This window comes from Phasianus colchicus, chromosome 2, assembly GCF_987193195.1.
Source record: "Phasianus colchicus chromosome 2, bPhaCol1.hap1.1, whole genome shotgun sequence".
Classification (NCBI taxonomy): Eukaryota; Metazoa; Chordata; class Aves; order Galliformes; family Phasianidae; genus Phasianus; species Phasianus colchicus.
Genome location: NC_143437.1, coordinates 97,668,089 through 97,690,799, shown reverse-complemented (window position 1 = coordinate 97,690,799; position 22,711 = coordinate 97,668,089). Strand labels below are relative to the sequence as shown.

The 22,711-nt window shown below is 44.1% G+C and overlaps 1 protein-coding gene across 1 annotated transcript; it reads right to left on the bottom strand.

Moving 5' to 3' along the window:
- Nucleotides 1-1,626: 1,626 nt before the first annotated feature.
- TRIB2 (tribbles pseudokinase 2) lies at nt 1,627-22,495 on the bottom strand. Its single transcript, XM_031610775.2, has 4 exons — nt 22,412-22,495; nt 21,286-21,705; nt 17,123-17,415; nt 1,627-4,035 (listed from the first exon to the last, which is right to left on the bottom strand). Exons 2-4 carry the CDS (start codon nt 21,553-21,555, stop codon nt 3,567-3,569), a joined length of 1,032 nt encoding a protein of 343 aa, XP_031466635.1. The 5' UTR covers nt 21,556-21,705; nt 22,412-22,495; the 3' UTR covers nt 1,627-3,566.
- Nucleotides 22,496-22,711: the final 216 nt, after the last annotated feature.

Genomic DNA, 22,711 nt, shown 5'->3' with positions numbered 1-22,711 from the left:
ATAGCTTGGAAACATTCCCATTGTACTGATGAAATTGAAGTCAGGATAAATAAAAAATATAGGTTTGCTTTGTTGGTAAGTTTTGGGGCTTTTTTGTTTGTTTGTTTTGACCAAGGAGTAGCGTGGGTAGAGGAGAAACATATTTGGAAGTCAACCACAGGGTCATGATGAGGGAAGCGGCTCAGTTTGTGGGCACCATATTGCGCTCCATTCAACTGCAAAGGGCTCAGCCCCTTCCCCCCACTGGGAGGTAGCTAAGATAAGAAGGAAGAAGAAAAAAAAAAGAGGCCAGAAATCAGCTGTTTAAATCACAGATTCCCCTCTAGGGTTTCACTTCAGGGATGAGGAAGCTCCGGAAACAGGGCACTCCTTCAGCATCTCACAAAGCTGACTGCAGCTGCCAGAGGATTCCTTTGCAGCAATACCAAGAAAGCTCTCGCCTTTGATATAAAAAGCACTGTGAATGAGCAATCATTAGTCAGCCACATTTTTCATATAATTACTGGCAGTGAAAAAGCAAGCATGCAGGTTGCTGTAAAATAAGGTCTAGCTACTTCCACCCAAACAGAACAGAAGCCGCTCACATAAGTTTTAGTGGAGGAGAGGGAAATCCTCAGTGCTTCCCCCCCTCCCCCCCCCTTCCCTCTACGACTGATTACAATCTGCTTTTTTCTATGAAGCACATTTATTGTGGGAGTTCAATTTGAAAGAGTTTCAAGTAATTTTAACTTTGGCTGAAGATATGCACATCATTTAAAAGCTGATCTTCAAGTGTTTCTGTATGTTAATAACATTTCTGGTTGGTGCTATAACCAACAGTTAATTTTCAACCTATCAACCAAAATACTCAACATGTGCTAGAATTACCTGGACTGAAATCATGAATGCAACATAAGGTGGCCTGATAATAATCCCTGTGCAGTTTGGGTGCAATATTCTGCTATTTTGGTGTACAGCAGCTTAGGGTAGAGGGTTGTTTCTTCTGGGGGAGGACATCTGCTACCTGTGGCTTTTTCAAACTCTAGAATTGCCAAAAACAGACTGTATCCTTGTTCAAATCACAGGCTAAGACTCATCTATCTTGTCTCACATGGACAAAGCACTGTGTACTCCACATGCACTTCTACGCAATCTCACCATGCAGCTATAAATTACTATGCAGAGTGAATAAAGTAGTAGAATGTGGATTTAAATAAAAAGTAGTAAACTATGAGACATTATTTCAGATCCATCCTTTCTAGAATTGGAAGGCAAGTGCAAGATGCGTATTTTTCTAGAGCTCTGGCAGGTGGATATGCCAGCTTGCTCAATTTTTATTTCTCCCCACTAACAGAGGTGCCTCTCATTACCAAATTGACGCAGTTCTCACTGCATTTCGGTACCCTCCCTGAATCAGGTAAATGGACTTGCTAAATGGCAGGGACAAGCCAGAACAGTTCCCCTCATAGCAGATTGCAAATTATTTGATGAGAAGGTGCACAGTGTTACTTTTATTTACAAGTGCTCAGCTTTCTCAGCTCACAGGTCTGGCAAGAGCACAAAACAGCAGGACAAAAAATAGCAGCTAAGCAGCCCTACCAGAGAAAACTCCTGTAGTGCTTCAAACCTTGAGTAAGAACGTGGTTCACAACTGAAATTTAGTTAAATATGCACAATTTTATTTATTGAAGAGATTAGGACAAAAACATTAAACCAAATACATGACAAAGCACCAGAGGCAGTAAAACCCCACCATGCACATCACCAATCTTTCCTCCTATAAGGTATTTATAAAATAAAAAAAGTCCTTCTTGACACAGCACCATCTTCAGAGTGTAAAAACATTACTCCTTTATATTCTTAGTTACCAAAATAGAACCAAGGCAGGTCAGCTGCAGCTAGCTTTGTCTCTTGATAAAGAACTGTGAAACATCCTCTTGAGAGTGGGACCATAACTTTCCTGCGAGGCAGGCAAATAGCATCCATACGTCAAATGCCAAGTAGCTGTACGCACATGCCACATACTATAATTAAGCACAAATTCAAGTAACATTTACATACTACAGAGTCCACATGTACCTACCCAAAAAACATGACCACTTCACAAAACGTATACAGGCAGTAATATCAGAACAACTGAGGTACTGGAAACACAAATATTTATGCCAAGAGATTTCAATATCATACAGCAATATAAAAGCAGTAATAAAAACATTTGCCAGTCTAAATCAAATAAAGCTATCCAGAAACAAAACCAAAAGAAAACAAAACAAAACAAAAAAAAACCAAAAAAGCTAAATAAAAAGTTATTTAGGGACAGAAATACCTGAACAGAAAAGAAGTGTGTTAACTACAGCATGTAACATGTCATCCCAAGTCAACCCGTAATTGAAGTACTGGCTTAATACATCACTACTGTGACATTTTCTTCAATAAATAGAATAAGTCTTGACAATACAAAAGGTGCATATTACTGTGTATGTTTCAAGAGGAATATCTGTAATATAAATGTTCAGCTTATTAATACCCTCTTATTTCTTATTCTGGACATAAACAAAAAAAAAATAATAATCAAACCCAAACAATTCATTTCCCAAGTTGAGAGGAATTCAAAGAAGAAAAAAAAAAACACAACCCACAATACTCTTCTTCAATAATAAAGAGCCCTCTATGTACATGTGGGCCAGTCAGGTAAAGAAGAGATCAGTTCTCAGATAAAGAGACGATTAAGGGCTTTCTGTCCTCTCTAGTCATATACGTGCAGCATGGCAGATATGGAAGCCAGTATCTCGTATCTTTTTTAAAAAAAATTACATTTTTTTTCTCTCCTATTATAGCAGTAATGCATCTGGAAGTTCGAGTTATAATAGCTTCCTGCAACAAACCATTTGACACAAAACAGAACAGCTTGTTAAATGACAGTTACTTCCCCTTAAGGGAACAAAGCATTAAAATGTCATTTCCTGACAAGAATATTAAGTAGTTTATTTAGAAGAAATGAGTTGAAAATAGCTATCAAGAGACATGAACTGAAATTTTGTTTGTTTTTAGCACCCACTTTTCATGTCCATCTTTGTGCACCTAATTTTTTCTTAAATTAATCCCATCAATTATTAGACATCCGATTAAAAAGAAATGTTAGCCAATTGTACTTTCCCTGAATAATGGCTGAAGTTAAATATTTAACAGTGCGATGCCAAGATGTGAGCTGAGGCAAAAAGTTTCTATTTGTTGTGAGTTACCACTATTTTTAATGGAACAGAATCAGGAGTGATATAGCTGCACCAGAATTGGCATGTGCAGTCTCCTTGGCTCCAGAAAGGTGAGAAGCTACAATTGCTCCATGCTGCCTTTTCTCCTCCAAATCAATCTAACCTGATAGCAAGCTCCCCCCACCCCCCAGTCTGTCCCCATGCTACATTTGTTATATTAGCTCCTTGTGGAGGTTCCTTCTCAATCCAAGGACCTCCGAGTGTCATTTGCTACCAAGCTAGGCTGATGCAGGATGTGATTTAACACCATCAGGAAGGGCTCCTTCATGTGTCCATCTCCAGGTTGTGTACCTTCTGAACACCCAGTCTTTGTGCTCAGTTAAAGAATGGGTCCAAGTCTTCTTCCATGTTGACATCAGGCACCAGCTGATCTGATACTTCCTTAGCACCATATCCTGAATTCGATACATTAAAATCTGTAGAAAACCAGGGATGGTCCAGAATTTCCTGTGAAGTCAGCCTTTCTGATGGCTCCCGACGCAGTATGCTACGTATGAGGCATTTTGCCTTGGGGGACAGAGTTTCTGGAATGTTAAATTGCCCACGCCGAATCTTGCTGAAGAGGGAACTAGGCTCAATGTCATGGAAAGGATAGCGTCCAACTAGCATGGTATAAAGCATGACACCTAGACTCCATACGTCCGCTGCTTTGCCAGAGTAGCTGCCATTTGTGTTCAAGATCTCTGGACTCACATAGGCTGGGCATCCATGCTTATCAGAAAGAGAGTCATCATTTCCTCTTAAAATATAAGCATCTTCTAAGCTTTCCAATTTCACTCTAGTCCTGCAGGCAAAAGAAACAAAACAAAACACAAAACAAATAAGGTAAGCAAAGATCAGAACACATATTCTGGGCTGTTACATGATTGTAATGAAAATACAAAATTCAACAACCGCTGAAGTGCATCAGTTTAGATTCCCATCACAGAACTTGTTACAGTTAACTTGTATAGATACCAGTTAAAAAGACATGAAGAATATCACCATACACTGTTACAAGATTTCAATTGCATTTATGTCCAGTAAACACATCGATAAGGTCTTCTACAACATAAAAATAACTGCTGTATTCATGTGTTTGATAACACTTCATAAACACGATTTCCAAAAGGAGATATGAGTCTCATGATTATTTGTTGACTGCACTCCATTCCTGTTCAAGACTCATGTCCAAATCCAAGTCAAGTCCTAAAGTTATTTTGACACCTTCACACTGGTCAACAGTTTACTTGCACTTTCAATTCCACAAGGCTTGAGAGGAATAAAAATTTCTGCTCTGCCCCTAACCAATCCCTGTAGACTAACCAATATTTTGCTTTATCCTTATACCCAGGAAGAGCAAGTTTAACCTATTCCACTCTTCCTAATCAAACTTTCAGACAAAGAGAGATCAGGTGAGCTGAACATCGAGATGAACAATGAGCTTATCTACTTGGCCAGACTAGAAAAATGCCTTACATTGGAATGAACAGAGGCTAGCAGTGGGCTTGCAGAAGGATGGTAGAGATGCCTTATTGTAACTGCAAACTCCTTTTTGCCTGCAAAGCACTATGAACTTGTCATAGTGCTACAGTAATTACCTCTGCAAAAGAATTTTCTTCCATTATAAATACCACACGGACAGAAAAAAATGCCAAAGTTGCTTGTCATGCCATGAGATTAATATAACCTTTCTTTCCTTTTAATTTGGACAGCTAGCATCTGTAACTATATTCAAAAGTTTGTCCCTTTCACAGGCAACCAAAAAGGATTAGCAATTATCCTTTAGACTATTTGCCAGCAATAGTTGGCTTTAAGAATAGAATGAGCACAACACATTAGGATTTGCCCAGTGCATACAGATGGAAGAGTGACCAAGCAGCAGTGCAGACTTTCAGCAACCTGGGGATCAATTGCTCGTATTCCTGTCCTCACACCTTAACCTCATGGTTCTCTGTGATCACCCCTAGTCCAGTGTCATGATCATACCCTGCCCTGTATCACAGACATTCACAGGCAGAGACTGAACTTCATTCCAGAAAGCAGAACTTGTGTCTTTTGACTAAAACACATCATTTCACAGGTGCTAAAAACAGACAAGGAGAGCCCTGTTTCTTAAATGTTTACTGAAGACAACATAGCTTGGGTTTGAGTAGCAAAAGAGTAGCTGTGGCTGGAACTTGGTTTCAGGGCAGCTCAGTGCTACCATCTCTGAACCAACAGAAGAGCATTTCACTCCGTGGAGTACTCCAAAAGCAACTGTGCCATAAACTCTCATAATGACACTTGGACCTTTTCAACAGCTAGAGACGTTTCCTAGCTGAGGTGAAAGCCCCTTTGGCAATATGCCTTGGATCAGGAAGTCATAAATACAGAACGCAGGATACCTGGCTCCCAAGCAAAGTGTGTTCAGGCAGCTCCTTCCCTCATTAAATAAGCCACTGTTTTCTCCAGCGTGGATGCTGATGGGGTTTGTGCAACACACCTGCTTCCTGATTAAGTACCCACTGCCAGCCTAACAGCACTTCTTCTGGCAATAGACAACAGCTTGTTAGCACACTAACAATACTTTACAGCAGCAATACTTCACTTAGGAAGCTGACTGCGAGGAGAAACTGACTGTAATTATCAAGATCACAACAATTTCCCTCTGTACACAGCTTAGAGGGTCCCAAAAAGGCGAGTGCCCAGAGAAGGGTCCCTCCAGCATGCTCAGCTTCACTGTGCTCCCACATTTGTGTGGTACAGGAAGAGCAGCAAGGCAAAATGCCCAGGGAGAAAAAACACTCCCAGCAGGGCAGAGAACAGAGAGGAAGAAATGAAAGGGAAGGCAGAGACACAAGTTGTGGTTCCATTTACACTGCCCACCTCAGTTTTTCCACAGAAAAGTATGTGTAGCAATGAAGTGGAGAAGCCAGCTACTCAAACGTGCATTAAGTCACTGAACCACCAGCCAGGAAAGCATCGACTCACTGCTGCTCCCAGAAGCAGAGCACACAGAGGGAATGGGGCAGGGTATGCTATTTATAAACAACTTGCAGGAGAGAATTCACCCACACACACAGCCTTGCCACTGGAGTGTCAACAGTGCAGGGAAGCGGTGTTTACTCTCCTACCCTGTTTTACATTTCTGATCGTTGCCAAAAAAATTTAAAGCAACAGCTCACTGAGCAGCTGCTATACTACAGAAAATTATTTTAATTCCTAAATCTCTTCTTTTCTATAATGAAGGCCGCACAAAAAAAAAAAGCAGACAGCAAGGTGTGTCAAAAAAGCTCAGAACCCATCTTCTCCTAGAGGAGAAATGTATTGCTAAAAAACCAGATGCAGCACACAAAGGCAGTATCCCTCCCTCCATTTTCATGCAAGGTGCTGCATTCTGCAGCCAGCAGCCCTCCACGCATGCTACAGCAGGTTTTGTTTAAGCAAGCAAATGGAACAACAGCTGGCCCTTATCTGCCTGCTCCTCCATAATATGCAACCAAATGAAGCAAACACTCAACCAGGTTTTTCATCCCACTCAGCTGACAGTCTTTGAGGAAACAAAAGGTCCCAAACCAAACAAAAATACGATGTTCAGCTCTCTTCTGCCCTTCTAGCCAGCACCCAAACCGTCACGCATTAACACCCTGATGTACAAGGTAAAAAACAAGGAAATGTCTCCTTCACCTGGCTGCACTCCAGCATGGGTATGGGCACTAGATGCCCCCTCAGCACAAAAGCACCTCCCTCACAAGCTGCCGTCCTGCATCACCTGAACACCCACCTGCTGGGTATACAACCCAAGTGTTCCCCTTTACCAGTAGAAACAACTGGAATGGTCTTACTTCCCTAAGGGTTGAGTTGTTCTGGAGGAGGCAACCACAGCCCACGCATAGAAACAATCATGAAATGTCGCTGCTGAAGGCCCTAGTTGTGTTGTTCTGGGCTGCCCCCCATGACCCAGAGCCAGGGTAGACCCAAGCTAGCCTGGCTTCTTAAGAGACAGCAACTCCACACACCTCAGCCTCGCATATAGCACACAGCCACTGCGCAGTTGGGTGGCATGCTGCTATGAACTGCAAGTATCACTCCACTTTTTACAGCCATTTCATGCTTTTTTCAGGCAATTGAAAAGGAGCAGTCTGGCTTAGGAGCTGCTATTTCCGACTGTACAGCCTCTCTGAGAGAAACAGATATCCCTGGCTTCCAGCTCTGGCTAGCCTCCCCTTCCTCCAGATTTCAAGCACTGCCTAAAAGAGCTCTGTTTTCTGCAAGTCTGAGATTTTTATTTTTTCTCTCTAGAGGGGTGAGAATGGGGGAGGGGAACAACAGGAAAGAGAGGATCTAAAAACAGAGAAATGCTCACAGACACTCTGGATGAGCACCGATTTCTTCTCCTCCACCTCCTCTCTCAGAGGAAGCACTGAAATAAAATATCCAGGAAAAAAGAATAGAAGCCAACAACAACAAACAGACCCTCAATACTGCAAGGAGTTGCTGAGAACACAGAGCCTCTGCAGCAAAGGCTGGAAGCACATCCAACTGCAGAACAAACAGACAACCCAATTCAATTTGGCCCTTGGCAGTCAGGGGACAGACTCGAAACCAAACACTGAAATGTGAAATCAACATCAGCTTTGAAGCACTTCCTATTACAAAGAAGAGAAGGCACAAACAAAAATGAAATCATTCTACTTCTTTAAAGTCACATTTCTAGAAACAAAAACAAAACCACCAAACCTATCATTCCTTAAATAATTAACTCACATCAGCCAGCTGAAGGACCCCCACAAGAGAAAAAAGTTTTCCAAAGCATCAGCATTTGAGTTTGGCCATTTAAATGGTTGCAACAAAAATTAATCCCTGAAGCTGAAACATAAACTACTGCCAAAGCCGGATGAGAATCACTTTGTACACACACTGTAGGGCAACAAAGACTTTTGTCACGGCTTACGTAATTACAGTACATAATTTCAAGTTTTAATGCAGACCCTGAATAAGCACTTGGAAAAAGGGCATTATGCATCTATCAGATCATTGATAAAACACTGCATTAGTCTAATGCGTTAAAAAAAAAAAATACAACCCTGAATCATGGCTATTTAAAAAGGGGAAGCTATTCTGCCTATGAATGCTTTCCCATTACTGGTGAATGAAACCACAGAAGTGCAATCAGAGGGCAGCAGCAGCACTCAGACGGGAAATGCGCCTTTGTCCCCATAGAAACCGTCAGGGAAACCCATGAAAAACAATACCACTCTGAATTTCTTATCAATATGCCATTCATTACTTGAATGCATTCAGACTTCGCTCTTCAGTACTGTAACAAAACCTAATCAATTAAACGTCTTCCAGAAGATTCTTCAATGACGCCTCCTGAGTTAGCACCCCTTTCTGGCAGACGGCTTTGTTGCACATCCTACACCTTTTTTTCCAGGGTGATTCACATTATTCCTCCCCGCAGAGCTCACGGGTTACTGGCAAACTACTCCCCTGCCTTTTGACACCGAAGCCAGGGCTGTAAGAACCCGGCGTTCACGGCTTGCTCCGCTCTTATTCTCCAAAAGCAAACACGATTTCCATACCAGAATCAGTGGAATTATTCAGAGGGCTCAAAGCTCGTGAGGCAGGGAAAAAAAGAAAAAAAAGGAACATTTAAAGCAGAAATACTGACTGAAAGACTGAGTGTTTCAAAGGAAAATATCTTTACTACTGTTTATTCACTGCAGGAATCCATACCTGAATAAATGAAAGCAGCTGCTTCCAGCCTGTCCCCAAAGCCATCTGATGGGAGATAGTACCTGAACCACAGCTGAGCCACTGCTACCATTTTGGGAACACTAACTGCAGACTGTGCCCACATTTATGGTCCATCATCACTTCCAGTGTGATGACCAAAAATCAGCTACTCTGGAAGGAGGCATCCTGCTTCAGACTGCAGGCACACCTGCCACTTGCTATTCAGTTAGGGTCAAAACGAGATATTCCAGATTTACAGATCCTATAGAGCAGCTTCATGCTTCCCAAGATCAGAGAACAACCATCAGCTGAATTGAAATTGCCATCCAAATTGCCATTTTAGTGATGTGACTGCAGGTAAACATAAAACAGCAACTTCTAAAGAGAAGAAGTGCCTCACAGAATTCCCCCCTAAATTAACCTGCCCAGAAAAAACACAAAGGCACTCAAGCAATCCTCTCTCATATTTCAACATTACTCTGACTGAGGCCAGGAAAGCCTTTTCCTAGGTGAAGGCACTCAAGCCATCAACAGGAACCCATAACTGCCCAAGAGATCAGGGATTGCTCCTGTGTGGCCAATAACTTACAGGTCATTTAATCAAGGTCAGTTGCTAGCACCCCAACACAAAGATGAGCATGAATGCAATTATGCCATCAAGCAGGAAGAAAAAAAAAAAAAAGCTTGACACTGGAAACAGTTCTCTTTTACTAATTGATTATTTTAACTAAAGGAATCTCTCCTAAATAATGCAGAAGCCTTCGTGGAGGCAGTGAGGTGGGGATGGCAGCTAATGAAATCCCACGCAGATGATTTGCAGCTTGGTGCAAACACCCATCCTGAACTTGGAACTACCCGATCTCCTCCGGGGTAGCGAGGCACTCAGGATCAGAGGGGAAACGTTACGCCATCAATTTAAATCCTGTTCCTTTCGCTGCTAAGATCCTTTCCAACACATAGCGGCACACAGCCTGGGAGTTCACTGCACAGCATCCCACGCAACTCCAGGAAAAAAAAAAAAAAAGCCCTGAACAGAGGCTGTCAGACAAACCGTCTCTTGCATAATGAAACAGGCTCAAGGATATGTTTCAAAAGGCAACCGGGACTTGCAGGCAGAAAAGGTTTTACAGGATGAACCTTGTTCCTAAGGGAAGATTCCCTCACCGGTACTTCCGTGGAATAAGGAAGCCTCTAAAAATTACATATCCCCCCCACCCTTCCTCCAACGGGATCCTATCCGGCCTCACATCCCCTTGTCAACATGCCACACTTACAGCTTTTAACTTGACTTTAGCTGGTTTCCACTTAGAAAAAAAAAGAACCCAGACCCACCTCTCACAGTCTTCCAGGTATGGCTGGAGGCCCCACGGCCTTGTCCTTAAAACATTCAGACAGGGTTGCTGGGAACAGCCCAGCCTGTGTGCCATGCACCAAGCTTCTTCCATGCTCTCACTGCTTAAGGTGACAACAAGCTTCCCAAAAAGCACAGAGGAAGGCAGTGATGCGTGACTGTCTGTGTGGGCTAAAGGCTCTGAAATCCAGTGCAGAACCTTTCACAAAGAGACCTGGTTACAGCCCTGCAAGAAGGCCATTATACGATAAGCATCTGGCCCATGGCAGCTACTTCACCTTGCTGTTACTTTTTAGATCACAAGAAAGGTCAGAGTTTTAAAAGGCTCTGCTCTCACCTGTGTGACATATTCATCTTTTATTTTTTCCCCTCCTAGGTCTGTCCAAACAATGCATGGTGAAGGTTCACAGGGGAAAAAAAAAAAAAAAAAAAGAGTGAAAACTTGCTTTTCTTTTTTTTTTTCCCCCCTCACATAACCACAAATTGCAAACAAAACTCCAGATTTTTTGAGCCTGCAGTGGAAGCCCAGCACCTCTAAAATAAAGCAGGGCCATTATTTCACAACTCAACTTGCAAACCTTCAGCTTAGATGACTGTAACCTGTCTCTAAGTAATATATATATCTACAAAAAAGCACATGCTTAAAACTAAATTAAAATTCCTGGTTGATACCGTTTTATAGTCCACTCTTTTTTCTTTTTCACTCCCAGCCTTGAAGTAATTCCACAATGTGATGATAAGGACAATTAAAAAAATATACATGAACAGAATTTCACCACAGCAGCTGACACTGCAGGTGTCTTCCAGCTCAGAGGCCTGCAGACTCAGAAACCAACACAGAATATATTTTGCATTGAGTCTATTGGTGGAGGTTTCAAAGTATTCAGAATGGCCAGATGTTGAATTCTCAGCGCAAGATCTCTCAAACATCTTTTTCCAGGGACTGCAGAGAGTATATTCTCAGAAAGAAAAATCTCATGAAGGCATCGTGTGACGGGCACCCAGCCATGCCAACCAATACAGCCAACATGCAAGGCAGAACTGAGTCAGTCAACTTTTAGAAAGTCATACAGAAGACCAGAAAGTCAGCATGCAGTCTTCACAGTAGGGGAAATGTGACAACCCCTGCAAAAGAGCCTTCCAAACCATGAAGAATGTCATGCAAATCCAAACAGTGCTGAGCCATCATAAGAAAGTGATACGGGCACTTGCCAACACAAACCACCTCAGCACACAGTGAGGAAGGTCTGTCAGCAGTTGTGGTGGGAGAGGCTGGGCAGAACACAGAGGCAACCTGCAGCCTGGAGTAAATGCAGGACCCCAGCAGGGCTTCTCTACTGCTCCAGGTCCCCCACAGGGCTGCCTCCCGCACTGCCCTTCAGAAGGGAGATAAGGTATTACATATCCAGCTACCAAGCAAATGCCAGAAGACAGCACAGTCTGAGGGCAAAACCTGCTGCAGACTCCATAGGAGCTACATCACATGCTCTATCCACTCATGGTCTCTCTGAAGGATGCTGAAAGTCTGGACTCAAGGCCCGTTTGGAATTTGAGATATATCCTGGGGCCAACCAGCAGACAACTTCTCCCTGGCTTTTACTTTCATTTATGACCTAAGGCACAGCACTTAACCTCTGTGGCTCCATACACCCTCAGGAGATTTAAGCACTTCACAAAACTGACGTGATGTTTGACATCTGCAGATTGCCTCCCACGCCCCATCAGGAAAGGCATCACATCGGCAATAAACCCATAGCACTGTGATCCCAGGAACACTGGAAGAAACAAGCAGCTTTGCAACCAAACCCCAAAAAGGCAACTGGAAACACTAACTTTTCTGCAAAGAACAGCTGTGTAGCTGCTCCTAGGTCTGAAGTTTGACAGAAGAGATTTGCAGAGAAGTTTGCCTTCCTACCCATATTTCAGAAGAGGCAAAATAGTAATAGTTTAGAAGGATTGAAATTTTACCTACAATTCTCTGCTATTAAAGAAGTGGCATTATATAGTCCTATGGCATCCACTGAGGGTAAGGTGAAGAGCTTAAACACCAAAACAGGTAAAGATGAGCTCTATTTGTAATGTACTTGGCATTTGAAAACCAGAACTTAAGGAAAGCATTAACTTACCTCTTCTCTATTGAGTCATCAGTAAAATAACAGATTCTTAACACCACGGGAAAAAAGTGCTGACTGGATTACAGTTTGACAAATACAGGGAAATAAACTTAGAGCTAACTATCAGAAAATGAAATGTCTACTTGGAAAAAGGCACATATGTACAAGCATTCTGTGTTTTTTGTGGAATCAAGTTTGTACCACTAGGATTGCAGATAACATAACTAGGTCACTAGCATCATCCACTTGAAGCTGAAAAACTCAGGGTGGGGAGGGGAGGAGAAAAAACAATTCTAAGAGCATCAAATAAATATGTTATGCTAACACACTTTCTAAATCGGCAAAAGTAGGTGGATTGGATTCCCCGGTACAGAGCAGAAAGTGTCAGATGATATTATTTGTATTGAATCCCACCCACCTATCAATCACTTCTCATATTTACTCAAAGTATACGGGAAAATTATGATATCTAAATACCAAAATTATTTTAATTTTCCCCTCAACAACTATGATGAATGTTCAAGGTCTTTAAGCTTCAACGACAGCTAATATTTTAATATAATTAAAGGCTTAAAAAAAAGCACTAAAGAAATTAATAATTCCCTGACAGCAGAAGCGTTCTTGTATTAGGAAAGCCACTGGAACAAGCAGCAGATAAATGCTTGATTTAATTCCGAGATCTTTGAGGTGGCTCTCTCAAAGCATCTGCTGTATATCACACTGATGAACTGCTTTATTAGCTATCCTGTGAATACCACTATTTTTAGCGCAACCTAAAAAGCCCTGCCCGTTCTGCAACATCATTGTGGGATCCCAGAAGGGCAGAGCTGCTCTGCCCAAGGGCCTACTATGAGGGCAGACTATAAAACCGTAAATACCATTAACGGGAATAGAGCAAAAATAATCAAAAGAGCACCGCAAAGATCAGCAGCAACACCGACCCACCTTCATATCCAGGATGAGAAAAGTGACTGACACACGTGGAAATAGAAAACATAAAGGGATGCTTCATCCTTGCTCATCTCCAATGTATTGGATTCAAATTTTATTTAGAAGTTTAAGGACCCAATTTTTAAATAGCCAAGAATCTAATACGTAATTTTAAAAGTCTGGTGAGACCAAGCGTGGCAAATTAAGCGTTTTCCATGTTTTCAGGACTCTGACAGTCACTGCCCTCATTTAATGGATGTGCTGCTGCTTGCTAACCCAGCCTTACAAAACATTTCCAGCCATGCGGTAATGTCTTAGATGCTCTGCTTCATCAAGATCAGCTGCAGGTTTAAGCAGCTTAACTGTGAAATTTCAATACTTTGCTTATTTCACCTACAGTTTACAGACAGAAAAACATAGATGCACTTCCCCCCAAAACAACACCTCCCAATGTTCCTTTATATGAAACAAACAAAAACAAAACACAAAAGAGCTAAGATGCTTGCCAATAGCACATCATTTTCATGGCATGCAATCTTCAAAATTTCTGCAGTTCAAGACTCAAGTTCTAAGACGAAGCATCTTGAAACAGATGATTTGTTTGGCTTCCGCAATGTGGAACTTCACATCTAAGTGCTGATATTTATATACACACAATAGCAAGATGTAACATCATCACAGTCTAGCTTTGATTTAGTAAGTCAAGAGAACGCTGCTGGTAAGATCAAGACCTCTACAAAACACGTAGCACCACCAGCCTCCAACATTTCTTTCTTCCACTTTCTTCTTCCTCATTCATTACTCTTATGAAAAGGGCACTGTAATTTGCAACATCCAAATAACATGCATTCTGGGCAGTGACATCAGCAGAAGAGAGCACTCCTAACTCTACTAGATCAAGATCTTGAATCTTTACGAATTCCAGCTGTAGTTTAGATAAACAGGAATGAAGTCAAGAGAAATTTAATGTCATATTCACCTGTCTGCAAAACTCACAATTTCATACCCAACTACCAGGGCAGCATTGGGATCAATGGAAAGAGCATGTACTATGAAATCCTTTAATTGATTTTCTTTTTTAAACAAATGGAGCTGCCTTCATGTATCTTTCACACTCTTACTGGTTTCTGCATTAAGTCTGGCAACTCACTCTAAAGGCTGGAAGAAACAGTCAGGAAAAGAACTGCTGAAAAAGAGCTCCAGTAAGGAACAGGTGACACACAGCAGCAGAGTTCACAGATTTTTCTTAAAACGCCATTTTTTCCTCTTTTCTTTCTCCCTGCATTATCACAGGTATCAAAGAAAAGCAGATTCTGCAGAACCCATCTCACAGACAGCAGTTTCTGAATGCAAGGCAGCTCAGAACGATAGAATCATTACAGTAGGAAAATCCCTCTCAAGATCACCTAGCACAACCGTCAGCACATGAGCAATGCCAGCAGGCTCCCAAACCATGAGCTCAGATGGGTGCGAGCAATGCACCAACATGCTGTGAAGTCCAAAAGACTGGGAAGATCTTTCAGCCTAAATATAGCAGCTGACTGAAAGTGATAACTAATTACAGTCTGATGATCAGAGCATGTGAAAAAGCCAGTCGCTAAGAGGTTCTATTTCCATCTCCCACTATTTCATCTCACTGTTTATTTAGTGGAGAAAGGATTGCAATACCTCCCTACATCCAAATCAACAGCACATCCAGAAGAGAACCACATTACGGTTATCTTAAAAATAACCAACAAGTCATATTTGACCTTTAAAGTGAATTACAGTACAATTAGAAGACACTGTTCAAAAGTGAGCAACTGTGTGATTTCGCAGACTAGTTATGCGAAAAGCATTCACGAATGCAAACACTGCTATTATAGTACACACCACTCTTCTTGGGTGGCTGCAGGACTTGGCCTCGTGCCGTGGGTTGCGTTCAGTTCCTAGTAAGCAGCAGGGTAGGAGTTCAAAAGTATTCAGCAAGGGCCTGCACCCGCCCCCACTACACTGCTCTGAGCTCATGCTGCCTTCGTTCACAGCGGAAAGTAGGCTCCAGTCCTGTCCTTCATAGGAAACCAGACAAGTTTCTGCATATCCCCAGGAAAAATCCATTTTAATGTAAGGACATTATCAGCCACAACAGAAATCTCCACCTACTCCACACAAGTTTCTTTGTTATCTACATCAAAGGTGCTATAATGGTGTTTAATTATTAAACTCAGAATAAAAGTCGTGAAAGCGCAGCTTACATCTACTTGCTTTGCATTTCTCTCTGAATGGACACAAAGCCAGCTGCACTTTAAGCTTTCTTATTAGAACAGAAGCGAATGGTAATCATACATATAGAATCTGCAGCAAGAAAATGGGGAATAGCTTAGTTGCCTGAACTGAACTAAGAAACAGTCTTCTACTTTACTCCTTTTAATTTCTTCACAAGCAGAAGTACATTTTAGAAAACTTACCTTTTAATAAAATTTAAGTAGAGAATATTTAAACAAGATAGACATTGTCATTTCTTATTGTAGGGTCAGGAACTTCTCTTTAATGACTGAATTGTCTATTAGCTTTCTGTCGTTCTCTGACCGTGGACTTCCTGAGCCTGCAGAAAACCCTACTTTTCTTGTAACTCCACAAACAGCCCCAAGTGGAATTAATATACATTGGTTATTCTCACTGTCTCTCTCCAGAACATCTACTTTTCCCTTCGACAGCTTGAGCAAGCTTTCAGACAACCTGTGGGGTTGAGCCAGAAGGGAAAAAGTATCTCCCCATCCTCCATCAGGACATGAAGAAGCACAAAGAGAGGCTCTGTCCCCATTCAGTTTTTCTTTCTGCTGGCCTTCTTCCCATTTAATCCGTCCGTGAAAGCCTGACTTTACTCTGGCAGAGTTCATTACCCTGATGGTTTGCATGGAAGTTGCAAGAAAATACATGACATAACATAATTAAGAAAAACTAGCAGCCACAAGGAAAAAGACGTGAAGTTTCCAAAGGTTCAACTGTGTAGCTGTGGCTCAGCATCAGAAATAGCACTTTCACAGCATACCTGGAGCACTCAGCTCTACTTCATTCCCTGTCTTCCATCTCCCTCCCAAATCATTAACCAGACAATTAATGAGAAAAAAAAAAAAAAAGCATGTAGGGAGGTGATACAAATAAAACCAAAAAAGGGTAGTTCCCCAAGTACCAGAATAGCTGATACTAAAAGCAGGTACCCACACAGCAAGGCAGTTTTAGCTTATTGCAGTCAATACACTCAGCAGCAGCCTCCAGACCCTTCCAGGGCAACAAGCAGCTGTCTTCAGAGTGGTCCTTCAAAGCAATGCCGGCCCTTCCCTCCAACCTATATCTGCATTAGCCACTTGCTGTTCTTCCTGTTCATGCTTGCTCACTGGAATGAGCCATTTCAGACTCCAGCAGAGTCTGATCTTTTAGTCCTTTCCCCTTTGAACACCAGTTGTATTTACGTTAGTGGAGCTCCTACACCAGTCACCTCCACAGAGCCTTCCTGCAGGAGACATCCTCTGCTCAGGAATGAGGGTGCTCCTCGAGGAAGAGCTGCAGAGGCCAGGCAGAGACGCAAACAGCACTGTACTTACTTTACTCCAAAGCCTAAGTCAGAAGGTCATATGGTACATCCATCCCATGATCAGGTTGCAGAGGAAAGTAAGGAAAGTGAAACCCCTCATGCACCACAAATGAACTGTAGGGTGACAAAGAAGAGCACAGCATCCCATAACACTGAACCTGACCTCTGACAGCCCCACCTGTAACATAAGAAATGCTCTTACCTTTCTTCATCCTTGAAAATAAACTTTCGCAGCTTCAGATCTCGCAGTACCAGTCCACCATCATGGCAGTGTGCAACAGCGGAAGCTATTTGATAGAAGAGTTTGGCTGCCTCCTCTTCTTTAAGCTTCTTGCAGGTGCGAACAAATGAATGCATGTCCCCATAGCTCCTTTCAAAGAACACATACGCTTTTGTCTCCCCGAGAATTATTTCAGTAATTTGGTTGATATTTTTATGTGCAGGCAGACAAAAACATGGTGCTAATAACTCCTGGTAGCAGCCAATATCAAACACCTGCAGGAACAATGATAGTAAAGCCAGGGTTAGCACTGCGAAGGACAGTGAATGACAGAGTATCTAATTCTGTTAACAGAGCACCTCTGAGCATAGGGCATACTGTACTGATTTAAACAGGATGTCACGGGCTCACGGCACAGAGGACAAGACAAAACAGGCTGTGCAGCCCCTCACAACACATACGTGGAGCCTCTTATGAGAAAGGCAGGCCTCCAAAATTTGTAGCAAGAACAGACTCATTAGCTAATAGCTGATCAAGTTAACAATGTAATCTGAATTAAGCTCTAAAGATCAGTGACAAGCAGCTCTCAGACTGAAGCTTGTTTATTTTGCATCCAAACAAACTCACATCAATTTGACCAGTAGTTCTGCCTTGAGAGAAGCTGTCGGATTAAACCCACTCTGATCCACATGCTCCCTCTTGACTTTACTAACCCATTAACGACTGACAGATTCTCAGGTTTAAATATCATCCTTCACCATTCATATTTACTTCCTGCATTTCTTTCCCCTCCCGCAAACAGCAAAGTCACTTTCATTTTCAAAGTCTCAGTTTTACAATGGCTGTTTATGAGATCAGAAGGACAACCGGGGAAGCAGACCCAGCGCTGGAGTGCAGACAAACACCCTTCAAAAGGGAAAAGGCAGAACCACCCCGAGCTCTCTGTGCTTCAGTCGAGTGCTCCATTAAAAGCAAAGTGTCCCTTTAATAGCGAGTATGTTATCACTGATCTTGTGAATGAGCTGTAGGAATTAAAAAGGCTGCTGGGAAACCCAAACATAAAAAGTTACTATAATCTAGTGATGACGAATGAATCAGTATGTGAGTCGATTGAGAAATGCCCACATTACACGAAGAAGAAAGACTTCATTGAGAATAACAGCAGTCAGTGTGCTGGAGGAGAATATAAGCCAAGTATTGATGGCAGGGATTTTTGTTTTTAATTATACCTGCTCCGGATGTGCTACAAAGCAAGGGATTAGTGTTTCCACCAGCATAAAAATGCTATTAATATGTAACTCGCTCTCCAGTGTTTTGTTACTTGGGTAAAAAGAATTTAAGGTAGTCACGTCCCATTTTAATTGAACACAAAATTGAAGAGCCTGGTAAAGCTACCAAACACATTAGTTTAAACCACAGTTTCTTATTTTTGCATTCTATCTGGCATTTTTATTGCAGCAGCAAGTATTTGCGTACTCTCCCAGAAGCAAACCTCCTTGCTTTCTCTGAACCTTTACAAAGCTTTCAGGACTGGGCATTGAAGAGACAGTTAAATCCAAATTTCACCACCTGCACCACGTACTGCTTCAGAGCACAATCCTAACCATCCCCTTCCCCAGAAGAGGATCCAAACCCACACCATGGAGAAACCCCCTCCTCGCCCCACACCTGTGTGGCTGCACTCCAGCATAGCAGACACAACCTTAAGGGCTGCCAGCCAGATCCCACACGTTTTGCAGGGGGCAGATCAGCACGGAGGCATTCTGGCGACACAGTGAGCCAAGGAAGCAGAACTTGGGAGGGGAGGGGTGTTGCTTAAATCACCCGGGCGTAAATCATTCCAGAGGAGAACTCATTGACATTTATATCTCAGAACTCTAAGTGAATGGCCGTGCTACAAAGAGGCTGCTGTAAAATAAAATTTAAGTGGGAATATTCACAGAGCTCAAATCCCTTGTGAAATAAGTGCAGAACTCTGTCCTAACCAGATTGTCCTGATAGAAATTTGCCACATTTTCTGGCTGCTGGGCTAGGTTAAGCAGGTATGGATCTGTATCAGCATAGTGCGTGAAAAGGAGGAGATGGGAAGCACGATCACACTGCTACAGGGTAGAATACCTTTTATAAAAGGCTTCTTTGTATCCCAGCTTTTAAAATCCCTGGCCTCAATTCAGCAAATGTCCAATAAGCTGCAGTTTGATTTAGTTCTTGCTGGGAATTGGAAGTGAGAAGTTACCATTGTTTGCATGCCATAGAGCCTTGAAGCAAATAACGGCATCTGTACAGTCAGTGGGTGCAGCCAAATGAATCTTGAGAATCATCAGTATGTGTCTGTTATCCAACCCAATGTTTGCGCAAGCAATCTCCAAGAGCATCTTCAATAAGATACCAGATAGCAGGTCTCTTTGCCGGAAGGCTACTTGACAAATAGCAATCATATTACTGCAGGCATTTTAAAAAAGGCTTTAAATTAAAATGAGTTCAGGACTGACAACTGCATATTCACAAACCCACAATTCGAGTCAGGATTTATATTTTTGGAACCCTGCTAGAAGTAGTGCCTTGCACATATGGAAAAACTGATACTATTGAAATGTCAGGATCAGCTTAAAAACACACAGCTTAAAGGGAGGAAAGAAATCAAGTCCAGCCTTTGTGAGCTGCAGCCACGCCACTCCTGCTGTTACCAAAACACCACCTTAATCCTGCAAACCAAACAGGAAACAAAGGAGAGCAGAGCCCCCGCTTCACCACTTGCCACACGAGTTCACCTATGATTTCACACAGAGCAGCAGCTTTGTGGGATCTGTTTATTTCATGAAAAGATGCCAATGTCCTAGAGTGCAGCACTGTGCTGCTGCACCGAGCTGGCTTTCATTCTAGAAATTCTCCTGCTCTGTTTCAGTTTAGTAACAAAGCATTCACTTCAGCATGCAATATTAGCCCTTTGCAAAGTCATGGGCCCTTTTTTCCCCTGAATAACCACACAAAGTCCGAAGTTGCCTTAACATCAGGTTGTATAACTCAATCAATGAACACATTTAAATCACCCTCTGAACTCCAGGCTCAACAAAGAGAGAAACAGGAGCAATTATTTTCACTTCCCTGCTACAAGCCAGTCCTGAACTTATGAATTGAGCACAGAAGTATGAAGCCATCAGCAACAAGAGTATTAATCCCTGGAATGTGAGCGAGTTACAATATGTCTACTTTTCAGTTTTTGCATTAGTTTGACACCCAACATTGCCAAAGGGCACGATTCTCTAATTCAGGAACAATGCAAATACTGCAGCGCCCGCTGCAAGGTTGCAATCTGCTCCACAGTTACAAGAACTACTACTGCGGGGCACGAGTCTGGCTCACTACAGACAATGAGATCTGCAATTTAGGAACAAAGGAAAATATTCCCTCAGCCCAAAAGGAGGATAACATCCCTCGACAGACGTGCACACATGTGGGGGTATTCCTCCAAAAGCTCACCTCTAAGGGCAGAGCAATCAGGGAGGAGGCACGGAGGGCAGACGGGCTACAAGGAACGGGCCAGCTATTTTGTCAGCTCCTCCGAAAGCCGTAGGTGTGCAGGTTTTATTCTTGCTCAGTTGTGCAATGGGGGAGGATGATGTTTGCAAACAAGCTCCATGGTGAGGGAGCTCGGGCTGATTCATTCAATGTGGGTTTTTTTTTTTTTTCTTTTTTAAATCACTTTTGAGACAAAGCTGATTGCGACCTTCCCGCTTCCGCATCCTCTTCCGTCCCAGAACAAGGCATGGGGAGAAAAACCGAGGCAGCCAGCAGGTCCCAACACCTCCAAACAAGCTGGCGATTCCCCATTCCATTTTGAGAAGTGAGAGTGGGGAAGACGAGGTTTTCTCCTGCCCTGAACTCCCGCTAAGACCTACTTAAAGGACGGCTCTTTCCAGAACAATGTCCCCGGGGTGAGAGGCAGAGCTGGCTGCGGGCCACCGCTAGAACGTGGCCATTGTCTGGAGAGAGGGAAAAGTTCCAGGATGCGCCCTGACTGCTGCTCCTGTGCCTTTCATTTTTAAAAGTGTTTAATAATTGAAGCCCACGGCTGCATTCAGCTCTCCTGCGAGACACGGGAAACTGACACGAGACGCGAGGATAACAAGGAGGTGAGGCATTACCTTGCAAACCAGCTCCTCGCCACTGTGCAGATGTACGGCTCGGAAAACGTGGTCTCCCTCGAGAGGCTCCAACAATAAGTATTTCCCGATGCAAGAAACGCAATGCGACAAGTTCGGGGTCTCCGGCGGGCTCGGCGAGCCTAGATTCGGGCTAAAACTCTGGCTTGGCTCGATGGACCGTATGGACGAAAGCTCCTCAAAATCCTGGGTTTTATTCCGCGGTCTCCCATATCGTGCTATCGTGATAGGGGTTGACCTTTGTATGTTCATGAGTATGGAGAAGCCCAGCCGAGACGCTGCACCGGAGCCCTGGCGTGGAGAGCGGTCCCTCGCCCGTCCAGCTGCGGCCGCCTTTGTGTGCGCCGGGGGGGCGGGAGCGGGAGCGCGGCGGCGGCGGGCGACCAGCCTCAGCGCCGCGTCCTGGCACGGGGAGAGAGCGCTCAGCCCGCCGCCCTTTGTTCCGCCGGCGGCCGAACGCGGAGCGGGGCGGGGGGCGGCGCGGCGGGGAGCGGCGCGGCCGGGGCTCGGCGCTGCCGCGGGGCGAAAACAAAAGGTTAAGTCGGGCGCTACGCGCACGGGGACCGTCCTTTCTCTCTCTTCTACAGCGAGGCTGATCCGCGCTGCCGAGGCCGGGCTGTAGATGGCGTGGCAGCTCCGTCGCTGGCGCCCGCGGCGCTCCGAAAATGCCCCGCGAAATAGCGAGGGAGCATTTAACCGGGAGCGTGCAGCGGACGCCGGGCCGACAAAAGGGAGCGCGGCGCGGCGGCTCCGCGTGGGGAAAGGGGAGTCGGGTGCCGCTGCGACCGCCGCTCCGACAGAACAAAAAGTGTAAGGGAGGATGAACGCTTTCACCGCACAGCGGGATTTGGGATTGGGGGCACAAAGGAAAAAGGGGGAAAAAAAAAATAACGCTGCGAGAAGGGGGCTCAATTCTCACTGCGGGTGCAATCCCTTAAAGCTGTGCAATCTCTTAAAATAATAACAATAATAAAAAAAGCGGATCGCAGGTTTTGTTTGGGATTCTCCCCCCCACGCCCGAGGGTTGCACAAGAGGGAAGGAAAGGCTGACCGCGCCGCTCTCCTTCAGCAGGGCATCGTCTCCCCCCGCCGTATCAAAGCTACTTACGTGGCGGGGACGCTGGCTGCTCCGAGCCTCGCTGCCGGCCGCCGCACGCCCGCACGGTGCCCAGCGCGCAGGCTGACTGCCCCGCCGCCGCCGCACGCCCCGGCCCGGCCCGGCCCGGCCCGGCCCCGCCGCCCACCGCGCCGCGCCCCGCCCCGGGCGCCCGCCGCCCCGCCCAGCCCCGCCCCGCCCCGCCCCGCCCCGCCCCGGCCTGGTCGCCTCCCCCCGCCGCCAGCGGCGCTAGGGGTAAACAAGGTGAAACGGCTTGGGGCTGTTCAGCAGTCGGATTCTGTTTCTCGGGGG